This window comes from Chelonia mydas, chromosome 6 (assembly GCF_015237465.2).
Source record: "Chelonia mydas isolate rCheMyd1 chromosome 6, rCheMyd1.pri.v2, whole genome shotgun sequence".
NCBI classification, from domain to species: domain Eukaryota; kingdom Metazoa; phylum Chordata; order Testudines; family Cheloniidae; genus Chelonia; species Chelonia mydas.
Genome location: NC_051246.2, coordinates 69,515,520 through 69,539,383, shown reverse-complemented (window position 1 = coordinate 69,539,383; position 23,864 = coordinate 69,515,520). Strand labels below are relative to the sequence as shown.

Below are 23,864 nucleotides of genomic sequence, written 5' to 3'. Positions count from 1 at the left end.
CTTGGTCATATCTGCTGGGCATGTCCAATTCCACAGCTGACTTATTTGCGGTTGGGAAGAAACTCTGAGTGAAAGAAGTATGGCTATGTCAGCTATGTGAGTGCAAGCGTAAGGAGAGCATTTTGGCCAGCTCTGTGCCATTCTGACTGTAGAGCTATCTGCAAATCCTGCATGCTGGAGTAAACATTTCTCTCTGTTGCTAGCAACTGCCTTTCCTGACAGTTCCAAACAGAAGAGCCTAAAATAGCTCTAAGCCCTTACAATTAGCAGAAGTGTTAACCCATTTCCACAGGAAAAGAATAGCAAAGAGCTTTCTAACTTCATGTAGTCTCAGAACATACAGTGCTCTTAAGCTCTTTGCTTCTACGTGTGCATGCCCCACCACAGGCTCCACAATCTTATTCACATCATGTTATTTCTTACGATGACAGATAATACTATTTGGCTCTGACAGCACTTCTCAACTTCAATACAGTTTACAAACATTAGCTAATTAGAGGAAACAAATGGCAGAAACCTACTTTTACTGAAGTGTAATGCTGCACTGTGGTATTCTCCCATACGTATAAATGGCTGTGCCTTCCCTCCTACCCCTTTCCTGCCCACAGTAACCCAGTTTATGGGCTGGTTTCTCTTCTATGCCAAATGGTGCATGCTCATGCATGCAGAAGTAAAGATGGCATGGTATGGTATTGCCATCCTTACTTCTGCGCTGCTGTGTGCAGAGCTGGGCTCTCAGTCAGCAGCCACCACTCTCTGGCCGCCCAGCTCTGAAGGCAGCAGTGCAGAAGTAAGGTGGCATGGTATGATATTGGCACCCTTACTTCTGCACTGCTGGTGGTGGCGGTTCTGCCTGCAGAGCTGGGCAGCTGGAGAGCAGCGGTGGCTGGCCAGGAGCCCAGCTCTGAAGGCAGAGCCGCTGCCAGCAGCAGCGCAGAAGGGGGTTGTTGGCATGGTGTGGTGTTGCCACCCTTACTTCTGTGCTGCTGCCTGCAGAGCTGGTTCCTCAGTCAGCAGCCTCCACTCTCTGGCTGCCCAGCTCTGAAGGCAGCATATAAGTAAGGGTGGTAATGCCGCGATCCCTCCCTAAAATAAATTTGTGACCCTCCTGTAACTCCCTTTTGGGTCAGGACTCCTAATTTAAGAAACCCTGGTCTCCCCCCATGAAATCCAGTATAATCTAGGGTAAAAGCACACAAAAGACCAGATTTCATGATCCGTGATGTGTTTTTCATGATCATGCAATTGATAGGGCCCTATTTATGAGATAAGAAACTGATGCTTTGCAGCAGTCTCCTTTTTTGTTGTTGTTGTTGTTGTTATCTTGCAAGAATTGGCAAAATTTCAATTTAGTTATTTTGGAAACATCACTTAGAAAGTTAAACTGAGGATCTGGTTTGTGCTAATTGTTCTAAATTGTCTGCAGCTGCTAGAAAGGACATTGTCACTCCTAAAATCTTTTTTTTCTCCCTCATCATTGTTTGTAATAAGCTTGAAACACAAATGTTTCCCTAACATAATTTGTTTTCCTTTGCTTGCCTGCTGATTTTGTTCTAGTGGGGTGAGTCACAAATGCAGAGCTTCCTATGTTGGTTTGCTGTTGTGAGTTGAGCTCAGAACCTGGTACATTGTAGCACTGCTTTCTTAAAATCCATCTCCTGTTGCTTTCCTTCCTCCAAAAACCAAAATAAAACCTAGAAGCATTTTGGAAAGCAAACCTTGAATAATTTCAGAGTTTACAAAAAGGTATAAGAAAAACTATGACAGTAGGGCACATTGACACATCCTTTTAAAGTACAGAATGTTTTCTGTATAGAGCTGTTGTCTGAAAGCCTGCTCTGAGGTGCAGCTGCTGCTTTTCTGACCCTCCAATCCCATGAGGCATTCTCTCTTTATAACATGCCCTTTGCTAGAATGTATCAAAATATTTGGAGGGAATGAGGAAGATGTCAGTGAAGTTAATGGGTAAATAAAAGCGTATTCACAGAGTTAAATGATAGGCCAAAATGGCAATTGGAGTACATGTTTGGGTGGAATTGTGATTTTTTTTTTTAAAGCTGCATGTAAACAAAAGAAACCAGCCTAATTAAAACAAATGTTTTATAATTCCCTTTCCTTGCTTTCCTTTCTCTTCACCACCACCATTTGCTGGTAGAGGGCAAAAGTGAAGGGGTCATGATGTGATGTAAACAAAAGAAATAAGAAGGATATTAACTTCTCCGTACTCAGATTCATTTTTATCAAAGGGAAGTATATCCTTGCTCCTTATTTTTCTTTGAATTGATTTTTAATCACTTTTACTTCCTATTTCAAAACAGTAATTCCCCATTGAAATTCACTTTCATTTTGGTCATTTATAGCAATATTCTTGATGTTTAAATCTCTGATTTCCTGAAGATCCTATATCAAATGGGTAGGTAGATTGCTGTACCATAGCTTTCTGCTCACTCTGTCTTTCGTCACAGAGCTGCTGAACTTCACTCTAAAGACCCTGATTGGTACATCTGCTTAATGGGGTTTTATTGATTTATTACCAGGCTGTGAGTGAGATTGGAGAAATGAGAAGGGTGGTAATAATATCTTTTAAAATGTGCCTCATAGGTGCACCAGGTGGCTGTTCTGGTAGCTTGAGAAGTTACTGCATCATTACTTTCTTCAGTAAGGATGTGTCAGGTACATGAAAAACAACATTGGGGATACATTTTGGATTTTTTGTTATTGGGGCCAGGTAGCCGTTATGTACAGCAGTGCTGCAGCAGTTAAACTTCCTGGATGCTAATTCCTCCCCTTCACTGTTGCCTGTCTCTCATAAACTGTTTCCCCTTACACCATCATCCTCCGAACATATGCATGCACTGGAGAGTTCCTTCTGTGCTGTGCAGAATTTTCCCAAGGTGGCTCTCTTTGATCCATGTCTTTCAAAATGCCTTACTGATTTCCAGGACTCACCTAATGCAGTTGCCTAAATTATTCTTTTCAGTCAGGAATGGCAGCCATAGGCCTACATTACTCCTGTGTATTTTATCTGCACTAGGCCCTTAGAAAGCTAGAAGCAGTCTTGCCAGTCAGTGTCTCTTTTTCACTTTGAGTTTAGATTGTCTCTACTCTGTTGCACTGGGCACCTGAAAAACATATCTCTTTAGACTGAAGCCTTTTAAATATTTGTTGGAAAGGTTTTGCTGCCTGCGGTAAGGTGAGAAGAGGCATTTGGAAGGATGGCATAATTTAGTAAAGGATTTAATTTCTTTTGCTTTCTGGACAAGGGTATGATTTTCAGTGCCTGATTGCCCCGGCAAGCCTTCTTGCTCCACACCCTGGGTGGATAAGATAGACCCAGCTCTCTTCCAGATCACTTTACACAGCTTACAATGATGACTTATTTTTTCCTCTCCTCTTCCTGATATGAAAGAATGCTGTGTTGCTGTCCTTCCTGCTTTTAGGAGTCTGAGGGTGGTGAGTGGGAGGAAAAGCTGGGTGAGTTCAGTCTGCAGGAATTCTGTTGGTGTTGACCGACTGCTTGCAGGAGAACACTTGAAAATGTGAGAGTTTTTTGGAGTAGAATTTTAGTGATTGTGAGGCCATCATTTCATGGCTAGGTGTAACGTATGCAGAGGCTGTGCCATAAGCTCTGCAGAGTTCATTCTTCCCATGCCTGCCTTCATCACTTCTTATCCAAGTATGTCACAATAGATGGTGATTTAATGATAACAAACCTCCAGCAGGCTGAGATGAGAACATTTTTCCGGCTTACGACCTATCCTAAGTCTCCAGTGATGAAAAGCTATTGAATTAACACCAGTGTGCCACATTTTGCATCTAAGCTCGCCCTCATGTTGGTGGATGAAGGAATCGTTCCCATTTCAAAATGGGAAGATTAAATTTTTTTCTTCCACTCTGCTTGTGTGTTTATGGAGTTGACGTTGTTCCCGTCACCTTTGCAGCTGGTAGCTTGACAGGTATTGTCTGTGTGTCCCACCCCCTCAGAGTTACCGTATATACACGTTCATTAGCCCATTCGTTTATAAGCCGACCCCCCAAGATGGATAGGTAAAAATAGCAAAAACTGTATGACCCTTTCATAAGCCAACCCTACATTTCAGGGGTTGGCAAACTTTGGCTCCTGGCCCGTCATCTTGAGAGCTGCGGGAAGTGGCGCATTGGCTGGGAACAGCGGCCACAGGGAGCTGAGGGGCTCATGCCTGCAGACGCTCCAGGTAAAGAAAATGACAATGTATTAGATATTCAATTCAATGATTCCATAGAGTTTAAAATCATCAAATTTTGGTGTAGATCCATTTATAAGCCTACTGCTGCTCTTTGATGCGTCACTTTTTTACCAAAAATATTTGACTTATGAATGAGTATATACGGTAATTTATTCTCATGTAAGAGCTCTTAGAATGTCAAGTATTCCCTTGCTGTGCTTCCTAGTCTTTTGTACCTACATCATAGCCACAAACTTTGCACCTGAGGACTGGAAGGATCTTCTTTCAGAAATACCTAAATTTCCTTTGCTGGCTAGAGGGAACAGCAGATACAAAAATTCCCTCTTTTCTTTCTCTCTTACTGCATTCCTCCAGATGCTTGTGGTTCTGGACCATGAAAGGAGAAATCTGAACCAAATATCTGACCTTTTGTCTTCCACATAGTGGCATGGAGCGCAATCACTAGGCAATGGATATGAACTGTATTGTGACTTTTTGTTGTTAGCTCCTGGATCAGTCCATTTTCTCTGTATGTCAGAGGAATTAAAGTCTATTATTCCCCTTCAACACCAATATAAAAGTAGCTTATCTGCTTTGTGTAAACAGCCCCACCCCAATCACTTAAGGCTCATTGCTCAGCTATACAATATTATACAGCTGGGGTGTATTAACTGGAGTGTCGTACATATGACCCAGGAGGTAATTGTTCTGCTTTAGTGGGCACTGGGAAGGCCTCAGCTGGAGAACTGTGTCCAATTTTGGGTGCCTCACTTTAGGAAAGATGTGGACAAATTGGAGAGAGTCCAGAGAAGAACAACAAAAATGATAAAAGGTTTGGGAAAACCCTACCTATGAGGAAAGGTTAAAAAAACCCCTGGGCATGTTGTTTAGTCTTGAGAAAAGAAGACCGGGGGGGGGTAGGGGGGGAAAGGATCCGATAACACTCTTCAAATATATTAAGAGCTGTTATAAAGAGGACGGTGATCAGTTTTTCTCCATGTCCACTGGAGGTAGGACAAGAAGTAATGGACTTAATCTGCAGCAAGGAAGATTTAAGTTAGATATTGGGAGAAACTTTGAAACTAAAAGCTCTGGAATAGGCTTCCAAGGGAGGTCATGGAATCCCCGTCATTGGAGGTTTTTAAGACCAGGCTGGATGAATGCTGTCAGGGACGGTCTGGATTTACATGGTCCTGCCTCAGTGCAGGGAGCTGGACTAGATAACTTCTCAAGGTCCCTTCCAGCCCTATATTTCTGTGATTCTATAAAAGTGGCTTAAATAAAAATCACATTGTTTTTTATTGTCTTTTAGAATTATTTCAATACTTAGCCATGTATGTAAATTTAGGGAGTGTTTTATAGTATATAGAGCAGGGGATTAATAGTCAGGACTTTGTTCTGTTCATGATTCTGCCAGTGATCTCTCTTAACCCCTCTGTCTTTAGTTTCTCATCCAGTAAAATGTGGGTCATGATACTTTACCCACATGTCATAAATGCCTTGGGATCCCCTAATAAAAAGCATTTTGAAGTGCTAATTATTAAGGCTGGAGGAAGGTTGTATCTGAGACAACCACTCTGTCTTTGGAGGGAAGCAAAGAACTGTGTAGCCTGATACATCTGATTTTGATTCCAGGAACAATTTTAAAATTCATTCACTAGAGACAAAGAAATTGAACTTCTTAAAGAGGAGAGCAGTAAGCTCAGCAGCTGCCAGCAAGGGGATTTAATGAGAAACCAATCTCATCAGACTAATCTGATAGAGTTTCTTTAAGGGTCTGACAAAGAAAATTGATGTGAATAAGGCAATGGAGGCATTTTAGCTAGATCCCAGCAAGGCTTTTGATGAAGTACTACATGAAATAATTTGTAAAATGGAGGAGCTTGGACTCTGTGTTAGTGGTGAAATAGAGGATGACCTACTACTATTTATTGTAATTTTCTGCACCCTATACTTCATCCACTTTTCTGAAGAGAAGCCGTGCAGCATCTCTCATAGCTCAGTATTGGGGTCTTCTATCTAACACAACGGTTTTCAAACTGGGCACACATACCTCTAGAGGTACACGAGCTCTCGTCAGGGGTATGTGAGAAAAATCCTGTAATGGCAGACAATGGATCGTGTTATACCTTTATAGACCTTTTTTTCATAGGTATATTATGACCCTATCTCAGATGGGTGTATGCAGTAGACTAAATTATTTAGAAAGGGGTATGCAGCCTAAAAAGTTTGAAAACCACTGATCTAATAGTTGTATGCAAAACATCTTAAAGCGGATCAATGATGCATAGAATTTAAATTTCCTTATGATGCCAAATATGGGTGGAACAGCAGGTGAAACTGAGGAGACCATAAAACTGCAGGGAGGCTCTCAACAGAAGAGCTGGAGAACAGAGTTTCATGGCATTACAAAATGTGAGGTCAGGAACTTGGCATATTAAATGGTAGAGAGAGATACTCTTAAATGGAAAACAGTATTTAAAGAAATTAAGAGGAACTTGGGTGCAATAGTAAATTTCCAGGCAAAACCTTCCAAAATAGCATTCATGTTGGAAGTAAAGGTCTATTTATGTGAAATATTATTATTAGAATAGTGTACTTTTAAAGAAGAAAATTATGAAGAAGCCTTTTAATTAGAATAAAAATATGGACATTAAATAATGAGGTTGTAGTTCAAAAAATCTAAATGGTAAAGTCTAGAAATATTCTGTAATTCTGTGTCAATCTTAGTTTTCCCCTCTTATGCTTGTCTGTTGTCCCACTACTCATAGAAAAGCATAATTATTTACCAAGTAACAGAAGCTAAATTATTCCCTCTTAGCTAACTCGTTATGTGTTTTGTTGTTCGATCACATAACCTTCCTCTGTCCTTTCTGCCCATATCAGGTACAGGGGGTTCTGAGCTCTTCTTGAGAGGGTGCATACGATATTCTTTGTCCTTGTATTTTGGGTATGGGAGGGAAGGAGGAATTCAGCTCACAATGAGTTGATGGACAGTCTTTGACTAAAATTCTTCCCTATCCCCAATACTATGCTGTATCCTGGTTGTTTACCACTCCAAAAGTTGCAGTGTTTCATTGGTGCTATGTATTTATATAGTGCACAGTTCCTTGTTGGGGGATCCTGTAGCAAGAAAAATGTGTTTAGGAGTTTAAAATACTAATAAAAGTATAATGGGAAGTACAAGACTAACGTGTTATAGAAAAGAAGTCCTCTGAAGAAAGGCTTAGTGAAGGGTATTTTTCACCTGGAGGGGCCACTAGTATGTGGAATAGTTGACCCAGATATGTCAGGAGCTGACAATCTTTGACTTAATTTCACTAACTTTAAATCCTGCCTTTTCTCCACCCTTTGTACAAACAGTAGCACATTGCACTCTCAGACGCTAAGAGGTGAGGGAGCATGGCATTGGGGCCTGGTTCCTGCATATGCTGCATGCCACAGCAGTTACCAGCCAGAGACATTCTATGCTGCTGCTCAGAGGAGTAGTACACTTAACAATATGTTGCAGAAACCTGCCCTAATGCAACTGCAGGATGACTCTTGTGGAGAAATGTTTAAAAAAAAAAAAGTTAACTGAGCATGATAATGATATGAGGTCATCCCCAGACATCAGGGAGGGGAGCCTGCTTAGTCACTGGGGCAACAGAGCTCAGCAGTGGAAGCTGCCAGTTGGGAGCAATGATGCTACAGTCTGAACATAGACCTGCTTCATCTTAAGCTATAGATTATTATTATTTTAAAGATGGCCTGCAAAGGATCTTTTGTGCTGCTTTATTGTGTATAAAAAAGGCCTGTAAGGTTTATTTATGTATTGTTTGTTTTTAACTTCAGAAATGTTAGGAATATAAAATCTAGTTCTTTGTTGTTTTTCCTGGAGGAATCTTGAATGTGATTTGTGAGCTCTCGTACCTTAATTGAAGGTACAGGGTGTTTAATCTTTAGCAGATAGATTTCTTTCTCCCAAGTATATCTGTCTTTATTTAAAACTTTGGTTTTTTAACAATTCCCTTCCTTTCTTAATAACTCAGTTTCGGTATTTTGATTTTTGTGATGTTGTAACTTCACTACTTCTCCAGTCACCATGGTCTTCCAAAGTAGACAAGACCTAAATTTCTTATATATACACCTGCGCGCACGTGTGTGGGTGTGCGTGAGAACTTTTCTGACAACCTTTCAGTCCCTCTTTGAACAATATAAAGACACAAGTCCTTTTTCCCCCTTTACTGGTCACCTTTGACCTTTCATAATTGTTGTATTACTATTTTGATGTTTGTTTGCTCCTCTTTTCCAGCTAAATACATCTACAGACCACTTACTGTTACATTCTGCATACACCAGGGCCTCATCTAACAATGGAAAAACAGAAGCCAAGGCCTGGGCAAGTAGAGAGTTGGAGAGTTACCCATGTACATTAATAGAGGCCTTTTTTGCTTATCTGAGACAGCTATTTTTGAAGGTCTCATTACCCTGTGTATGCATAGTGGGCCACTTTACTAAATGCGTTTGTATGGTAGATGCAGATTGGAGCCACACTTTGCAAGTACAGGGTCAACTTTCTTTTGGGAAGATACAAATTAAACAGTCTTTCGTTGTCTGTCAGTTCGTGGGTAGTCTTTCTTATGGCCGTCTCCAAAGCACAGGAGATATGTGAGCTCAGTATGTTTAAGGTTCAGACTTGCAAATGGGAAGCTGGCTTGGTGGTACTGTTTTGTGCTTCACTGAGAACCCCAGTCTCATACTGCCAGGTTTTTAGAGCACCTTAGACAAGGCATGCTAATTCCCCAGAGGAAAAGAGGAAACTGTAACCTGAGCAATGCAAGCCTTTATAAAGGCCCTGCAAGCCCTCAATTCCTACCACTTTCTCAAATTATAGTCTCTAATATAGACTCCAAAGAAAGGGGGATGGAGCGTCGGGATTGTGTATCTGCAGTGATCTATGAGCTCCAATGCCAAATAAATCTTTCTGTTTTGAGTACTATCAGTATAGATTCCCACCCTTGGGAGCCTCCAGGAAAGTGGGACTTGAGGAGTCTTTCTTAGTTGAACAATGACTGCAGGACATCTGTCCCAAACTGGGCATACTAGCACAAGGCTGGGTCAAGAGAGCCAGGGGGAGGGGGAGAGAGTCCGTGAGATAAACTGGGGCGGGTGTGTGTGTGTTATGCATACAGGGCTTGGAAAAGGCCAAGGATCTTGAACTGAAAACAAAATTTGACTGGCAGTTATGCAGAGTGTGGACCAGTGGAGTGGATGTGTTTCCTTTGGTTGACCCTGTTGAGGAGGATGTGATGTTCCAGGTGGCCCCTTGGGTTTGTGGTAGAAGTTCATTAGTAGAAGTTTGGCTAGTTTAAGAAGGTATAGGGCATTTCTGATCATTGCAGCTTTCAGGGCCTTTAGGAGTAGTGAGGAGCTGAATGGAACCCAGAGTACCCGACCATATTTTAGTCAGATGCCTTCAGTGTTGGGTGAGAACAAATTTTTATCTGTCTCCAAAAAAAGACTTTCCTTGCACATCAATATTCCCTCTGGATTGGGTTTTAGCCAGCTATGTTTCCTTCAGTTTCTCACTTCACTGGTATTGCATGACTGGAGGAATCATTGGGAAGATGATGCAAAGCTGAACAATGGTGTTCGGGTTTTTTCCCCTCTCTCTTTCACTGCAGCACCCCCTTTGTCTTCCAAGATTGAGGTCCTCAAGCTTTGAAATCTGTTGCAGTCAGCAACAAATCTTTTAAAACCTCATGCCTTGATCACGTTGTAAGAGAACCTGAGATCTGAAGGATTTTCTTCATTTATTGCTTAAAAATAACTAATACACTTGATAGATGGTTTCTGAAGCAGGTGGAAAAGAAATAGGAAGAGTTTGCTAGATGTTCTAACTAAAGTAAGTGCAAGTCAGAAAGAGAAATTCTACAAGAGATTCTAAACCAGGGAACAAGTAGAGGAGGCAGGTATCTGGTTTGAGAACAGTCTGTTGAACACTAGCAAGAGGACAGGAAACTGCTAAGGTTTTAGATGAATTCATACAGATAACAATATGCTAGATTTGAATAGTCAGTACTATAGGAATTCAAAAAGGATAAAGGAAGGAAAACTGCAAAAGAATTGAATTTTTTTTTTTCCAAACAAATATTTTGCAACTGCTCTGGAAGGTATAGTAGTATCATAAGGCACTATTATTTGTATAACCTTATACACTGTAGTTAAACAGTGCTGCTAAATTTTTAGCAATTCTGCAGAAAGCAAGGGGGAAAATAACACTAATACTCTTAAGCAATGTACGTTTATTACTTTTGTCCAAGAGCTGTTCATGTTTGCAGCCTGGGTTCCATTTTAAAGCATCTCTTACCTTGTGGGATGTGCATTTTCAGGGTTTCACTGAACATGTTTGGCTAGTTACATTGTGTGTTGATAGCATTTTAAAAAGAGATTTTTTTCCATCTCCTGTGTCTCTCATTTCTTTTGGAGTTATTTTTGTGCTGTCCAAAGGGGATTGGAAAATGAGCTGAGAGAGTTTGTGCTCAGTGAAGGGAGGAACGCCCTGGCCTCTGTCATACTCTGTGGCAGAGTTCCATTGCTTATGGCCAGGGTGAAGGAGGAGGAGGAGGGAAGAGAACAGCAATAAAACAGGCAGAGGAAGTGAGTCAGTTCTCACTGAAACAGCAAGCCATGATTCCACTTTCAGGGAAGCCAGGCTTGGTCTAGATTGAAGGTAGAAGTTGCATAAACCCCGTGCCTGCCTCCCCCTTTCCCAGTTTTAAAATCTACTCTGCAGCCATGTGAGGTTTGAGGAGATTCAAGTTACAGGACCTTGGGCAGAGGGAAACGTCCAGTTTAACTTCTATTTTTAATATATAAAATATTTTATTGCACCTTGTTGTTGGGGTCTTTAATAATAATGAAAATGTCTTGTCTGTTCTGTGTGGGTTTTAAAAATCCCATGGCAGACTCCATAAGAGATGGCCGTGTTTTCCTTGCTCAAGAATTCCCTTACACAGCACAATGTGTGTGTGTGTCATTTGCTTTCTTGCCACCCCAAAGAAGGCTGCTTTTCTGTAATGGTTGAAGTGATCCTGGATGGAGTAGTAGAAGTTGTGTGTTGGTTTGTAAAGCGCTTTGTGATTCTCTGGAATTAAACACACCATTTAAATGTTAAATATTATTGAGCGTGGAAGCATATTAGTGAAGAAACAAACTCTTTAATGGTGTTTTCTCCCAAGCCCTCTGTGCTTTTTTCCAGTCTCATTATTTTATGGGAATTGTGGCCTCCTACTCTGCATCTATGCTTCCTGCTCTTCCTCACTGTGTCTACAACCAATTCAGCTCCACAGGTGGGAGCTTTGAACTTTGGTGAATCTTATTTTAGCAATGCCCAAAACCAACCAAACAAAAAAATCCACCACCCAAAACCAAACTGAGCACAGTTCTCAACTTGCTGCAATCATCATTCATTTTTCTTTGATAGTAAAAGGAAGGTTGTGGTCACTGTGCAAGCCAGATAGTAGAGTCAGTTTGTGGGTTGTCATTCAGACTTTTCACAATGGGAAAGGAGGTGGGGAAATGTAAAGAGCAACTGCAAATAAATGTTTCTACCCCAAAGAGACTCCATGTATTTGTCCTCAAAACTGTTAAATGCAGGTCAACCTCTGCAGCACAGGCCAGGAATGAGAGCCTGACCTGGAATCTAGGACTTGGGTTCTGTATGCTTACATGTACTGCGCAAACCATGAGTTGGCCATATGTTGTTCACTGGTGTTTGTGTGTTGTACAGTAGACTGTATAAGCAGGTGGAGTCCCCACCATCCTGCAAATAGACTGAGCATACACAAAGGATATGGTCCAAATTTACACTCTTCCTGGGGCCTCTTCCTTCTATTTAACATAAATAATGACAGAGTATTTATTTAAGCTATTATATTTTCCATTTAAGCAACAGACACTGAAAATACTGTCCTTTGGGGAAAAGTAAATACCAGTACTGACTCCAGTTCTAAAGATTGAAGATGATGTACATAGCTAATGTAGTATATGTCATATTATATACCATATTTATAAAGCTTGACCTTGAAAGTTAAACACTTTCCTCTGATTTTATGTATAAAAAAAGCAGACTTTAACTAATTTCTTACTAATTCATTACTAAATTTGAGGAGGCCTCATTGATTCTGCTTATTTTTAATTTATTAAAATTATTTTAATAAATGATAGTAAATTTAGACCTCATCTCGGTAGTCATGAATTCTAATTTAATTTTAACAGGTTTATTTTTAAAAAGGAAATATTTAAATTTAAATCTGATTTAAATCATTTAAAAATAAAGGATAGATAAGAATCATTTATAAAAATAGTGTGTATAATAATTTAAAAAAGAAATACAGTAAAAGCACCATCATATCCCGTATGTAGTAGTAATATCCACCCGATAGGTTTTTTCCGACCATCTTTCACTGCCTCTCGCATTTTGCCCACTAATCCCATCTTCCCAGGATTATGAGTAAAATTCCAAAACTAAGTTTCAAACAGCTGCCATTTTGAATACTTTAAATTTTTAGTTTTTTTAATGTTTACACATTAGCCATCATTGTTCTTTTCCCTTCCAAATGCAGAATTTCCTCATCTCTTCCATGCTTCCTGTCCATTCCCCACCACACCAAAAAAAAAAAAAAAAAAAAAGAAAGGGAGGAGGAGAGAGACTTAGTTACTTTCACCCAAATCTTAGGTTAGGTGATATTCAGGTTTGGGCAAGTGACAAGTTTAACATCCAAAGTCTTGGACTCATGAGAACTAGAAATGGATTGCTGTTTCTTATTGCAATGTGAAGATTCCCAGCTTTCCAGTGGGATCTGTGGCACTTCTTGTCCTGGTAGGCCCCAAGGTTTTTTTTTTACCTTGGACTCACGGCATTTTTAACTTGTTCTAGATCATTTTAGAGATTATAACATTTATTGCATTTTCTCTCCCTCTGAGGTCCGAACAGTTAGATTGTTCGCTAAGAGAGACTGGCTTTGTAGGTGGATAGAGACAAATATTATTTATTTGTTTATTATTTTAAATCTAAAACATTTCAGAAATAATTCTTCTGTAAAATGTGACTTACTGGATGAGTCTATGAGAATACTGAAGACATGGCATAATATCTAGGTTTGGGATAGCCTCATTACATGGGAGCTGGTATTTTTATGTATTTAAATTTAAGATAATAAGATGCCTATCCAAGGTTTAAGGTGCATTACTGTCATTAATAGCGCACGTTCTCTTAAAATGTGTGCTATTAATGACCATTCCATGAGCCTTCTGGAGTATGTGCCATAGAAGATGGCTTCCTTTATTGTGGCTTTTCATCCTTGATTATGTGTATTCATGTGCTTGAGGGATCTTCTTTTCCTGTTGTATACCGACCGATCTCTGAAGATCATTAAAGGTGCTTCCAGACTCTTCATGAATCACTATTCAGTGTGAAATCCCTTAGTAGAAATAGCAACTTCCAATAGGGTGACCAGACAGCAAGTGTGAAAAACTGGGACGGGGGTGGGAGGTAATAGGAGCCTATACAAGTAAAAGCCCCAAATATCGGGACTGTCCCTATAAAATCGGGACATCTGGTCACCCTAACTTCTAACTGCTGCAAAAGACATTGAAAGTACAGCAGGTTGGGCATGTCCTGCCTGTAGTCATAGGGAACTTGGTGAGCTGTTAAGGGATTTCTTGGCTGATAGGCTGCTGCAGAAGGAAGATGATTTCTCCACAGTACAGCTACTGGCTACTTCCCTCCCTCCTCCATTGTTGAATGGAGCACCTTTTCTTCATATTCAGCTGAAGATTTTGGTGGTGTTTGTTTTTTTTGTTTTGTTTTGTTTTTACCATCTCAGAGAGGAAATTAGGGAATCCTGAGATAATTTAAATTGTTTGCCTTTTTTAGTTTTAGCAAGTCATTGTTATTTTTTCAGGGTTTGAATTAAAAGCAGATCATTCAGCTTACGAGAAAGAAATTAAATAAAAATCAATGGCTTGATGGGAGAGAAGTAAGGAAGGTGGGAATGTTGAACAGAAAAGGCTTCAGTGTGGGCTAAAGCAGTGGTGCCCGATTTTCTTACACAGGACGGCCACATAAACCTAAACGCAATCTCGTGTGGGCCAAATAGATCCTACATATTTTAATAAGAATTGGTCACCTGTCTTGATTTATATTTTAAGTTCATCTTGTTTCACGTATATTTTGATCGTTTCTAAGTACAGTATTGTCTATTTATATACTTGGATAAACTAAAATGATGTAAACATGATGACAAAATACTGATGAATTGGCCGATAATATATTGTGTTGAAGGAGGACGCGGGCCTTATGAAATGTTGTGGTGGGCCGTGTGCAGCCTGCGTGCCCTAAGTTGGGAGCAGCCCTGAGCTAAAGAGTTCATTATTGAAATCAAAAGTGCTGTTTGCAACTGCTGTTTTTGTTGTTCAAAAGTACTCTGATATTTTTTATTTCTTTTTGAGAGGGATAAATCAGTTAGACTCTACATAGGATCAGATCTATTTTATCTTCCTCCACTCCATTCCCCACTGGACAAGATTTTCCTGGTCATGATTTCTTTGGAAGGAGGGACAGGCACACACCTTACTGTTTGCTGATTCTGAGGGTGTATATGCCATCTGATGTCCTATTGCTGTTTTGTGCTCCTTACTTGTGAGTCATTGATGTTCATTCTCTGTTTCAGGCATTGTGATCAAGTGGACTCCAGCATCCTCTGAACTGCAGAGAAGAAGAGCAAAAAGAAGGAAGGGAAGGGCGCACAGAGGAAAAGGGGGTAGAGGCACTTCCACCTGGACTTGTATGAAACTTATGACTGGAACTGGATGGGGAAGTGAACCATTTGGTGTCTTTTCTTCCCCCAGTCTCTGAGATGGGTGGATTGTAAATCTGTATGTGTAACTGGGAATAGACTGAACCATGAATCTTCAGGCTCAACAAAAGTCTTCAAACAAGAGGGCTGGGAAACGGATTGCATATTTTAATGAGCAGGATGTAGCTGTGCCATCGAAAGAACTGCAACAGCAGCTGAAGGAAGGACAGTACTATGGACATGGAGGGGAAGTACCTGCTTCACAAACTATGGAGCTTTCTAAAGCAGGGAGTTTAACTGGTGCTCCCAACAATGTTGCCTTGATGAACTCTGTTGTTTACACTCAAGATAGGGGGGACTCCATGATGATGTCTCAGCAGCTGGCTGCTGTCAAATGGCAGAACTCATTGATGGGGAGCAGGTTGCCTGAGAGGATTGATTCCAGTTGGCAGCCTTCACCTGCGGCATGGAACCATAGTGTGGTCTTTGGGGGCAATCAGAAAGGGGTCCACCACAATTCCAGTGCTCCAGGTTTCTATGGCCATCCTGAAGCTCTGAAAAGAAGCCAGGAAAAAGAAATGGAGGTGCCCCAGCTAGAAATATATGGAGATGCTGCTGTTCAGCAGATGATGGCCCAGAAGGTTCAGCTGGAACAACAAGCACTAATCAGGCAGCAAGCTCAAATGAATTCGTATCACCAGATGCAGAAACAACAACAGCAGAATCAGACTCTACCTTTACAGCCTTTCCAGCTTGCATTCGGTCACCAAGGCCAGAAGCAAGGCCTTCCTGAATTGTTACATGTCTTTCAACAAGCCCCAGCTTCCTCCAACCCAGTCTTTACTACCCAGCAGAAACAACAGTCTCTTCCCCAGCTGCAACTGTTTGAAAACTTCTACCCACAACAGCAGCAACAGGCCGCCACGCAAGCCTTCAACCTCCAGCAAGCTGCCTCTGTAGCACATCCCCATGTGGCAGCAACAGCACCCCAGCATCATATGGTGGCCCACCAGTACCAGCAACCGGAGAGGAACCAGGAACTCTTGAAAGCCCTAACAGAGCAAAACCAACAGACTGTGCTACCTCAGGCCCAGATACCCTTTCCAAGGAGGTCAAGGAGACTCTCCAAGGAAGGTATTTTGCCATCTGCTTCTTCAGGAGAAATACTGGCTTCTAAACCAGTAGAGGAACAACCTAGCAATCTGTTCCTGCATCACTGGCAACCACAGCAGCAAGGACTCCAGTTTCAGCATGAGACTGAAGCTCTGGGCCACAAGGGTAGCTATCCACAGCCCACAAGAACACATCTGGGACAAAAGGAGACCCTGAGTAGTGGTGACTTGAACCAGCCTGAGACAGAGAGGCAGGCCACATCCTATAATGGCAGAGATGGGGAGAAGCAAGTGGCAATGACCGAAGAAAGCACTCAGAGAACTAATGACTTTGTGGGGGTGAGAGGTGGTGTGATCCAGAGCACCCGAAGAAAACGGTGTGTTTCTCAAGAGGTCAACCTGCTAACTCTGGCACAAAAAGCTGTTGAGCTGGCTTCTCTTCAAAATGACAAGGTAAGGGATACATCCTGACCAATATAGCATTTCTAAAATAGCCCCCATACTGTATCGCATCCTAAAAATACATCTCTCAGAGAAAAAACGTGTGGGAAGTCAACCTAACCGAAGAGAGACAGAGTATACTACTGCAGAGTCAGCTCTGGAATGGTAGTGGGGGCGGGACCTGGTTACAGAAACTGTTACATGTATGATCTCCTCATCGTGCAGTGAGGCTACCTGAGCAGTCTAATTTACTCCACTGGTATTGAATAAAACTCCTAACCCGGCCCCTCAAAATAAAATATAGCTAGCTATTCAAGCTGGTGAAGAATTTAGAATAACAGGTGTAACTCCACTAGGCTTGGTTTCTTATGGCCTGTTTCACCTGACCTCTTTCTTAAAATCTGCCTCTCTTGACTAATCCTCACAGTCAAAACATGAAGGATGACATCTTTAACAAATCATTTTAAAATATTTTTAAAAAATGAAATAAATTTTTAAAATTCCAAATTGAGACAGCCATGAAGAAATCTGTCTAACCTATAGGACAAAGGCCTGTAGGAGCCTTTGTAGGGCTTGTTGGGGAAGACATGCTATCTCTTGGTGAATAAGAGATAAGAGCAATCACTCCATTGCTCCCTCTAGTGTTCCATAGCCATAAGCTGAATCATATCATGTCACGTGGTGAGATGAGGAAATAGGAGGCCAAGAACTAAGGGGCGTAACTGAGAACTATGTTCTCTTCCAACCTTTCTTTGACTGGTCTCACAGTGAATCCCTCAGTGGGAAGGCAAAAGATCCTTTTCTCTGAAGACTTCATTGCTGAGTGGGGTGGAGGTGGTGGGGAACAAAGCATGCATGTCAAGATATATAACTATCTTTGCAACAGTGTATTGGAGAACAGTGACAAGGAAAATAAAAACATTTCCTTTTTGACATTCCTCCCCTTAATCTCCTGCTTGTTCAGTGGTTGCTTTGCCTATCTGCTCACAAAAACTGAATAAATTACACGTCCCTGTATAGAGTGGTCAGAGGAAGTGCACACACGCTGCTTCATCTGTTCCACAGAAGACCAACAAAAACCTTCGTCAATTAGTTAATCGATCTTGTTAACATGATCACCTTTTCCTTGCTGCGCCATTCCTATTGAGCAAGTTAATTGTTAGCACACTTGGTAGAAAACTGGGGAGTAGTTAGCAATGTGAAATATGTACTCTTGCTTATCTATTGCCCTCCCACTCGCAACATGTTTATACTTATCCAAGTAGAGCTGCATTACACAAAATCTGATCACCAGCACAGTGAGTACAGTTAGAGAGATTTGGTTGTGTATTTAAGAAAAGGCTTGGGGGAGATCAAATCGAATTTGACAGTTGAAACAAGACATTTCACCCCTAGTCGTGCAAGCATATTGCCATGGTTAGCAACTTGAGGACAAAAGGAAGCAATATTTATGACCGATTCTGTCTGTTCTTCCCAATGAGCAGTGAAAAGGGTTTGATTCCACAGTGGCCCAAATGGAAGGGATTCTGTACACCCCACTCTTCTAAATAGCTTTGAAAATCTCATCTTGAATGTATAAAATGATCAGTCTGGGGCTAATGAAGCCTACATTTTTAAGGGGTTACCTACAGCGGATCACTGGGTGGATGCGTGAGAGAGAGAGAGAAGTCATATGTTTGTTTGTGGGAGTGTGGTCTGCTCCCCCACTCTCCTTAGTCTAGTGGTTTTCTGTCCCACAATACAAGATGCTGCTTCCACTGTTGACTCGTTTCCGCTGATCAGAAAACCTACTGAGCACAAATCCAAACGGCACCTAACTGATTGTTGTAGCTTATGCAAAGAACATATATAAGAAGAGTAGAGGGCCACGGAGCTGATGAAAGAGGTTTATTTATTCATTTTAGTAAGGTACGTTTCCATTGGCTAAAGTGTAGTACAAAAGTCAGTTTAGTTCTTTGGTCAAGAAATTCAATTATATGAGCTCTCAAAGAAGAGGGAGAACCAGGGAAAGCAGGTATGTTACAGTTCAGGAATTTGGATCAAAAGTCAGACACTTGGAACTGCAATATACAGATGTTCCCAAAATAATGAAAATACCTACCCATGTGCTTATGGGGAGGTATTGGGGAAGTTATGTGTAGGGCATAAGTCAGTCTGGAACACAAAATGTAAAACTATGGGTGGGGGACTGAAGGATCAAGAGAGTAGTTGGTACTGTTTCTAACGCCAGTTGAAATAAATGGGACAACTCTAAAATAGTTTTGCCAACTTATGGAAGATAGTTCAGATAAAGTATCCTTTTCCCCAGGTATTGTAGTTCTAAGTACTTTCCAGCTAAGAGAATGATTTGTTGAGAATAGCATGGAACCCTGAAATAAGAGATTTAGATTGAAAGTGACATATTGTCTGATTAAAAGGTGGGTGGTTTAAAACTTTTAAGGTACATGTGGGATTTTTTTCACCTTGTCTTCAGGAATTGGATACTTCAGAAGAGAAGAAGAAGAATGTGGTGGTTGCAGCACCTGCAGCAGCCAAAAGTGTTTTGGAATTTGCCAGTTCTCCACAACCCTCAAAGAGACCCCGGGAAGATAGCAGCCTCGTGCCTCTAGTCATGCCTGTGTCTGTGCCAGTGAGGAAATTCGACTTGCAAGCTATTGGGAAGGAAAAGGGTGAGGAAGGGAAACTCCAGAGAGTGCTAGCAAATGATCGAGGTCTTTCTGAACGCAAGCCTTCTGTGATAGTCACCCGAAGAAGGTCCAATCGCAGCTCCAACATGGAAACCTCAGTCCAGGTATGGTCACGTTAATAGACCTAGGGAGACTGAAGTCTGCTAAATCTATGTGCCCAGCTTCATCCTTTCTGTTGAAACAACTTTTAATTGTGAGTGAGTAGTTTGAGTCTCCTAAACTTGAAAGGGGCACCTTGTCTTTGGCTGAATTTGATCCAGAGACCATATCTGAGTCCTGTATGTAGCGGGTTGGGGGTTTTTTTATGTGCACCCCTGCCATCTGATGGTTAATCTGTGGAACACCATTGGCTTTTTGAGACCTATTGTTGGTACTAAAATAGCCAAGTAATGCCCACTAGAAGTCTGGAGGATAGAGGAAATGAAGGTAGACAGTGTGTCTCTGAGTAAATAATGTGTTTGCTGTTGGAAGCTTGCTCTATTCAAGTGATCTTCATTTAGCAGAGCTATGCTCTAAATAAGGGGCATTTTTACCATTCATGAACAGGTAACTTTGAGTTGTAAAACAATGCACCTATCTTTGGGTTCTAAGTCCCAAACTGGATCTTTGTTCACATGGCTACCATGATGTTATAAGAATCCCTTGTTGGGGTTCCCTTAATAGCTACTTTTTATTTATTTGTTTATTTGAATATTGCATCTAGCCAGAAGAGAGAGATTGAGATAAAGGATTATAGTGGATAATTTTGCTGTCTGGAGAGATGACAAATAGTATATAGTTCCTAAGCAACTGCAGACTTTTGAGAAAAGACCCTTGGATTTTCCTCTGTTCTATCATTCGAAGTGACTAATTCATCCTCTCACCCTGTGGGGTCATCTGTGTGTGTCAGAGTTCTATTAAAATCCCATCTTCCCCCTTCATGACCACCACATTAAAATTACCATCTTTCTAACCCAGCATCAGACTGGATCTCTGTCTGGAGCCTGTAAATGTAACTTTATAATCTACCAGAAGTGTTGTCGCTGAATAATAGCATGCCCCCCCATACTCCCCATTAGGGTTGCATGCAGTGCCTCTTAAGCAGCCCTTGCCAGCTCCTATCCTGCAGTGCACTGAGCCTGTCATCTCACTGAGATTTTTTAAACAATCTGAAGGCATCATTAAAATACAATTTAGTGTTTAGATCAGCGTTTCTCAAACTTCATTGCTCCGTGACCCGCTTCTGACAAGAAAAATTACTGCATGATCCCCATGCCCTGTGTTACTCAGAATAGTTAGTGTTTTAAATAAAAAATGCATTACACGGCCGTATCAATGAAAAGTAGCCACTAAATATTTTAATGCACAATACAATCACAAGACAATCTTTATATCCAGTGATTAAAAAATAAAAATAAATAAGCACCAAATGGGAGGGGTGAGCTTGCATTGATGAACACAAATCCTTGAGTGGAGCTCTGTGTGGCTGAGATAAAGGTGGAAGTCATCTTCAGCAGTGAGACGGGACCTGTATTTATTTGTTTTTTTCAGTGCTTCAGCCCCCACGGCTGCCTGCGGAGAGTTGGGCAGGCTATCTAGGGTTTCAGCTTCCCTTCTTTGCCCATGGACCTCTGGGCTGGGGCTTTCTGCCCTGGTGACCCCATCAAAATGAGGTCGTGACCCACACTTTGAGAACCCTGGTTTAGAAAGTTGTATTTAAAGGATTTGTTTTCTTTTTGTAGCATGAAGATGCTGCTCCAAAGGAGGAATCGGAGGGCTTTGCCCGGAAACCAAAGCAGCGCCCAAGACCTGAGCCACTCTTCATACCACCGAAAGCAGGCACCTTCATTGTCCCTCCAGTCTATTCCAACATCACTCCATATCAGAGCCACTTACGCTCACCTGTGCGCCTTGCAGATCACCCTTCAGATAGGAACTTTGAGCTACCTCCTTACACACCTCCACCGATTCTCAGCCCAGTGAGAGAAGGTTCTGGGCTGTATTTCAATGCTATCCTCTCTGCTAGCGGTCACTCAATTCCACCTCCAATGACCCCTAAAAGTACTCACAGAACTCTGCTCAGATCTAGTAAGTTCCCTTCTTTGTCCTGTTGGGAGTGGGAGGCTGAGTGCCAACGCGAACGAAATTATGGCTCTCTTAGACAGTTATGGTTAGCTGGATGTGGAGCTTCCTGTTGGGAGACTTGGGGAAATGGGATGTAGCAGAATTGATGCTGCCATATTTGGAGATGTTACTTAGGATGAACCCACCATTGATCTCCTGCACCCCCTACTAACTTCCGAAAGAAAAGATTTAGTCTTGAAAGAGTTAGTTCTCTCAAGCATGGGATTAGTTTAGCTGAAGTATGAGAAAGAGTTTGCTTTAAGGATTGGGATACTGTGATGAAAATAGTGGACCAGAATGAAGTGGTGGGTGAAAATTCAAAAATCCCTCTTCAGCTTACTGTTCTTCGGCAGTTGAGTGCCTGTTTTGGGTGATGGAAAGTCTGTGCTCCAATGTGGTGTTCAGACACTTCCACATCTGCCCCAAACATAAAATTAATGAGTTTTGATCAAGTCTGTTGCTTGTCTTACAGATAGTTCAGAAGTCACCCCTCCCATCCTTTCAGTAATGGGGGAGGCCACCCCAGTCAGCATTGAACCGTAAGTATCAACATAATCGTACAAAATCCACCTCTTTGCTTGATGGCAAACATATATTCCTTACCCCGCTTACAGATTTAGGAGGATAGGAAAGTGCCGCAGGGTCCCCTTTTGTTGGTTTATCTTTTAGAAATTTACAGACTCACTCCTATGACTGTCTTTATTAAAAGTGTGTAGGGTTTTCTTTTTTTCTAGATTGAGGCAGAGTAAATTTATTGATGATCCATGCACTAAATAATTTCTTATCGTCCACTGAACAGCTGCCACAGTGGTAACTATTTTCCATCACTACTCTTCAGTTGCTGGGCAGAATTTGAACTACTGTAGTTAGCTAAAGGTGGCAGGGTCACTGTGTCATTCCGCCATGCATAAACATTTTTATGCATGTTGTATACTTTTTTTTAAGAGTTAGGAAATATTGCTTCTTAAAGGGAAGGCAAAGCAGAGAATGGACAAACATAGTTAATTTTCAGAATGTAACCTGCTTCAGGAACAAAGGTAACTGGAGCGTTTGCTCCAAATTCACAGAGCTTTCTTTTCTTTTAAATAATGGTAACTGAGTTAGCAAAACAAAGGGGAGTCTTTAACCCTAAAAATATAAATTGCATTAATCATTTTCTCCCTACTTTATCTTGCTACTATCAGGTGATTCTGCAGCTTATAGCAACTGGTGCTGACCATAGTTCATACTTCCCTATACTTCGTTTTGAGTTGCCTTTCTGTGGTTCAGTTGCTCATTCTATCTCAAGCCATCTGTTAATGTTGCTCAGTAAGTCAACTGATGGCAGAGATATGGAATGGGAAAGAGGGTAGTCAAAGGTTGTGCTCATATTTGGACTCATGAAATAGTACAGTGTGCAGCTGTGCTCAGTGGGGCTGGTTGTGGATTTTCTTCTCCTTTCCTCCTGTAATCAAATCTCTGTGTTGATTTCGAGTCTGGATAGCACCGCTTCTGTCCTGCACATTGGTCAGCTAGGAGAACCAAGAGAAAACTAATAGAACCTAACATACCGCTTGAATGTTCTTGATTTGTATTAGAGCTGAGTGCTTTGTAAGTAATCAGACCTCAGATTAGAGACTGAGCTGAAGTTCCGCAGTTCTAAGGGACCCACTCGTTAAATAGAACAACATAATTAATAAAACAACACTAGAAATTGGTAAGCGGGCACTAAGCCTTTCACCTCTAGGTCACCATCTTAGGTCTGACTCAAGTAGTAGTAGTTACTGAATGTTGTTCTTGCCTGTGGCTATCATGTGGCCTATGTTTTGATCTCTTTGGGATCGATTGTGTTTTTAGAAGATAGGTGCCTTCTAGATATTGTGAGGTGGTTATTGTCATTATTTGTTCTCCATTTCCCAGGCGAATCAACGTGGGATCGCGGTTTCAAGCAGAAATCCCTGTGCTCCAAGACAGATCTTTGGCATCAGCTGACAAGCATAAGGCGGATGTGGTGTGGCAGCCATGGGGGGACCTGGAAATCAACAAAACTACTCAAGAGAATGGTAAGGTTCTGGAGAGATTGGTAAATGGACTCTAAACAAAAAGTAGCAGCTTTGGTAGGGTAGCTGTGTCCTCTACGTTACGCTCCATTTTAAATAGCTTCACACTACTGATCAGGTGTCAAGTTTCACTGAGTGTTGCTGAAAACTTCTTGTGGAAGATTATGGAGAACAAGGATTCATAGATCTGAAAGGCCAGAAGGGACAAATTAGATCACTGGCTGAGTGAAGCAAGGCATTACATTCAACTCTGTTTTTGCAGTGGTGGTGTAGCTGTGTCGGTCCCAGGATATGAGAGAGAAAAGGTAGGAGAGGTAATATCTTTTATTGGACCAACTTCTGTTGGTGGAAAGTACGAGCTTTTGAGCTACAGAGAGCTCTTCAGGCCTGGGGAAGGAAGTAGAATGTCTCAGGGCTTGTCTACTCTTAAAAT

At 41.4% G+C, this 23,864-nt stretch overlaps 1 protein-coding gene across 4 annotated transcripts in view; it reads left to right on the top strand.

Moving 5' to 3' along the window:
- Positions 1-23,864, top strand: part of MIDEAS (mitotic deacetylase associated SANT domain protein) — a 109,266-nt gene that overhangs the window by 65,482 nt on the left and 19,920 nt on the right. For all 4 annotated transcript variants that reach the window (XM_037900364.2, XM_037900363.2, XM_037900362.2 and 1 more), the window contains 5 exons: positions 14,924-16,614; positions 19,076-19,393; positions 21,011-21,356; positions 21,865-21,931; positions 23,292-23,434. In XM_037900364.2, the coding sequence (XP_037756292.1) occupies positions 15,157-16,614; positions 19,076-19,393; positions 21,011-21,356; positions 21,865-21,931; positions 23,292-23,434 (2,332 nt within the window). In that variant the 5' untranslated portion in view covers positions 14,924-15,156. The remainder of the gene's footprint in view (positions 1-14,923; positions 16,615-19,075; positions 19,394-21,010; positions 21,357-21,864; positions 21,932-23,291; positions 23,435-23,864) is intronic.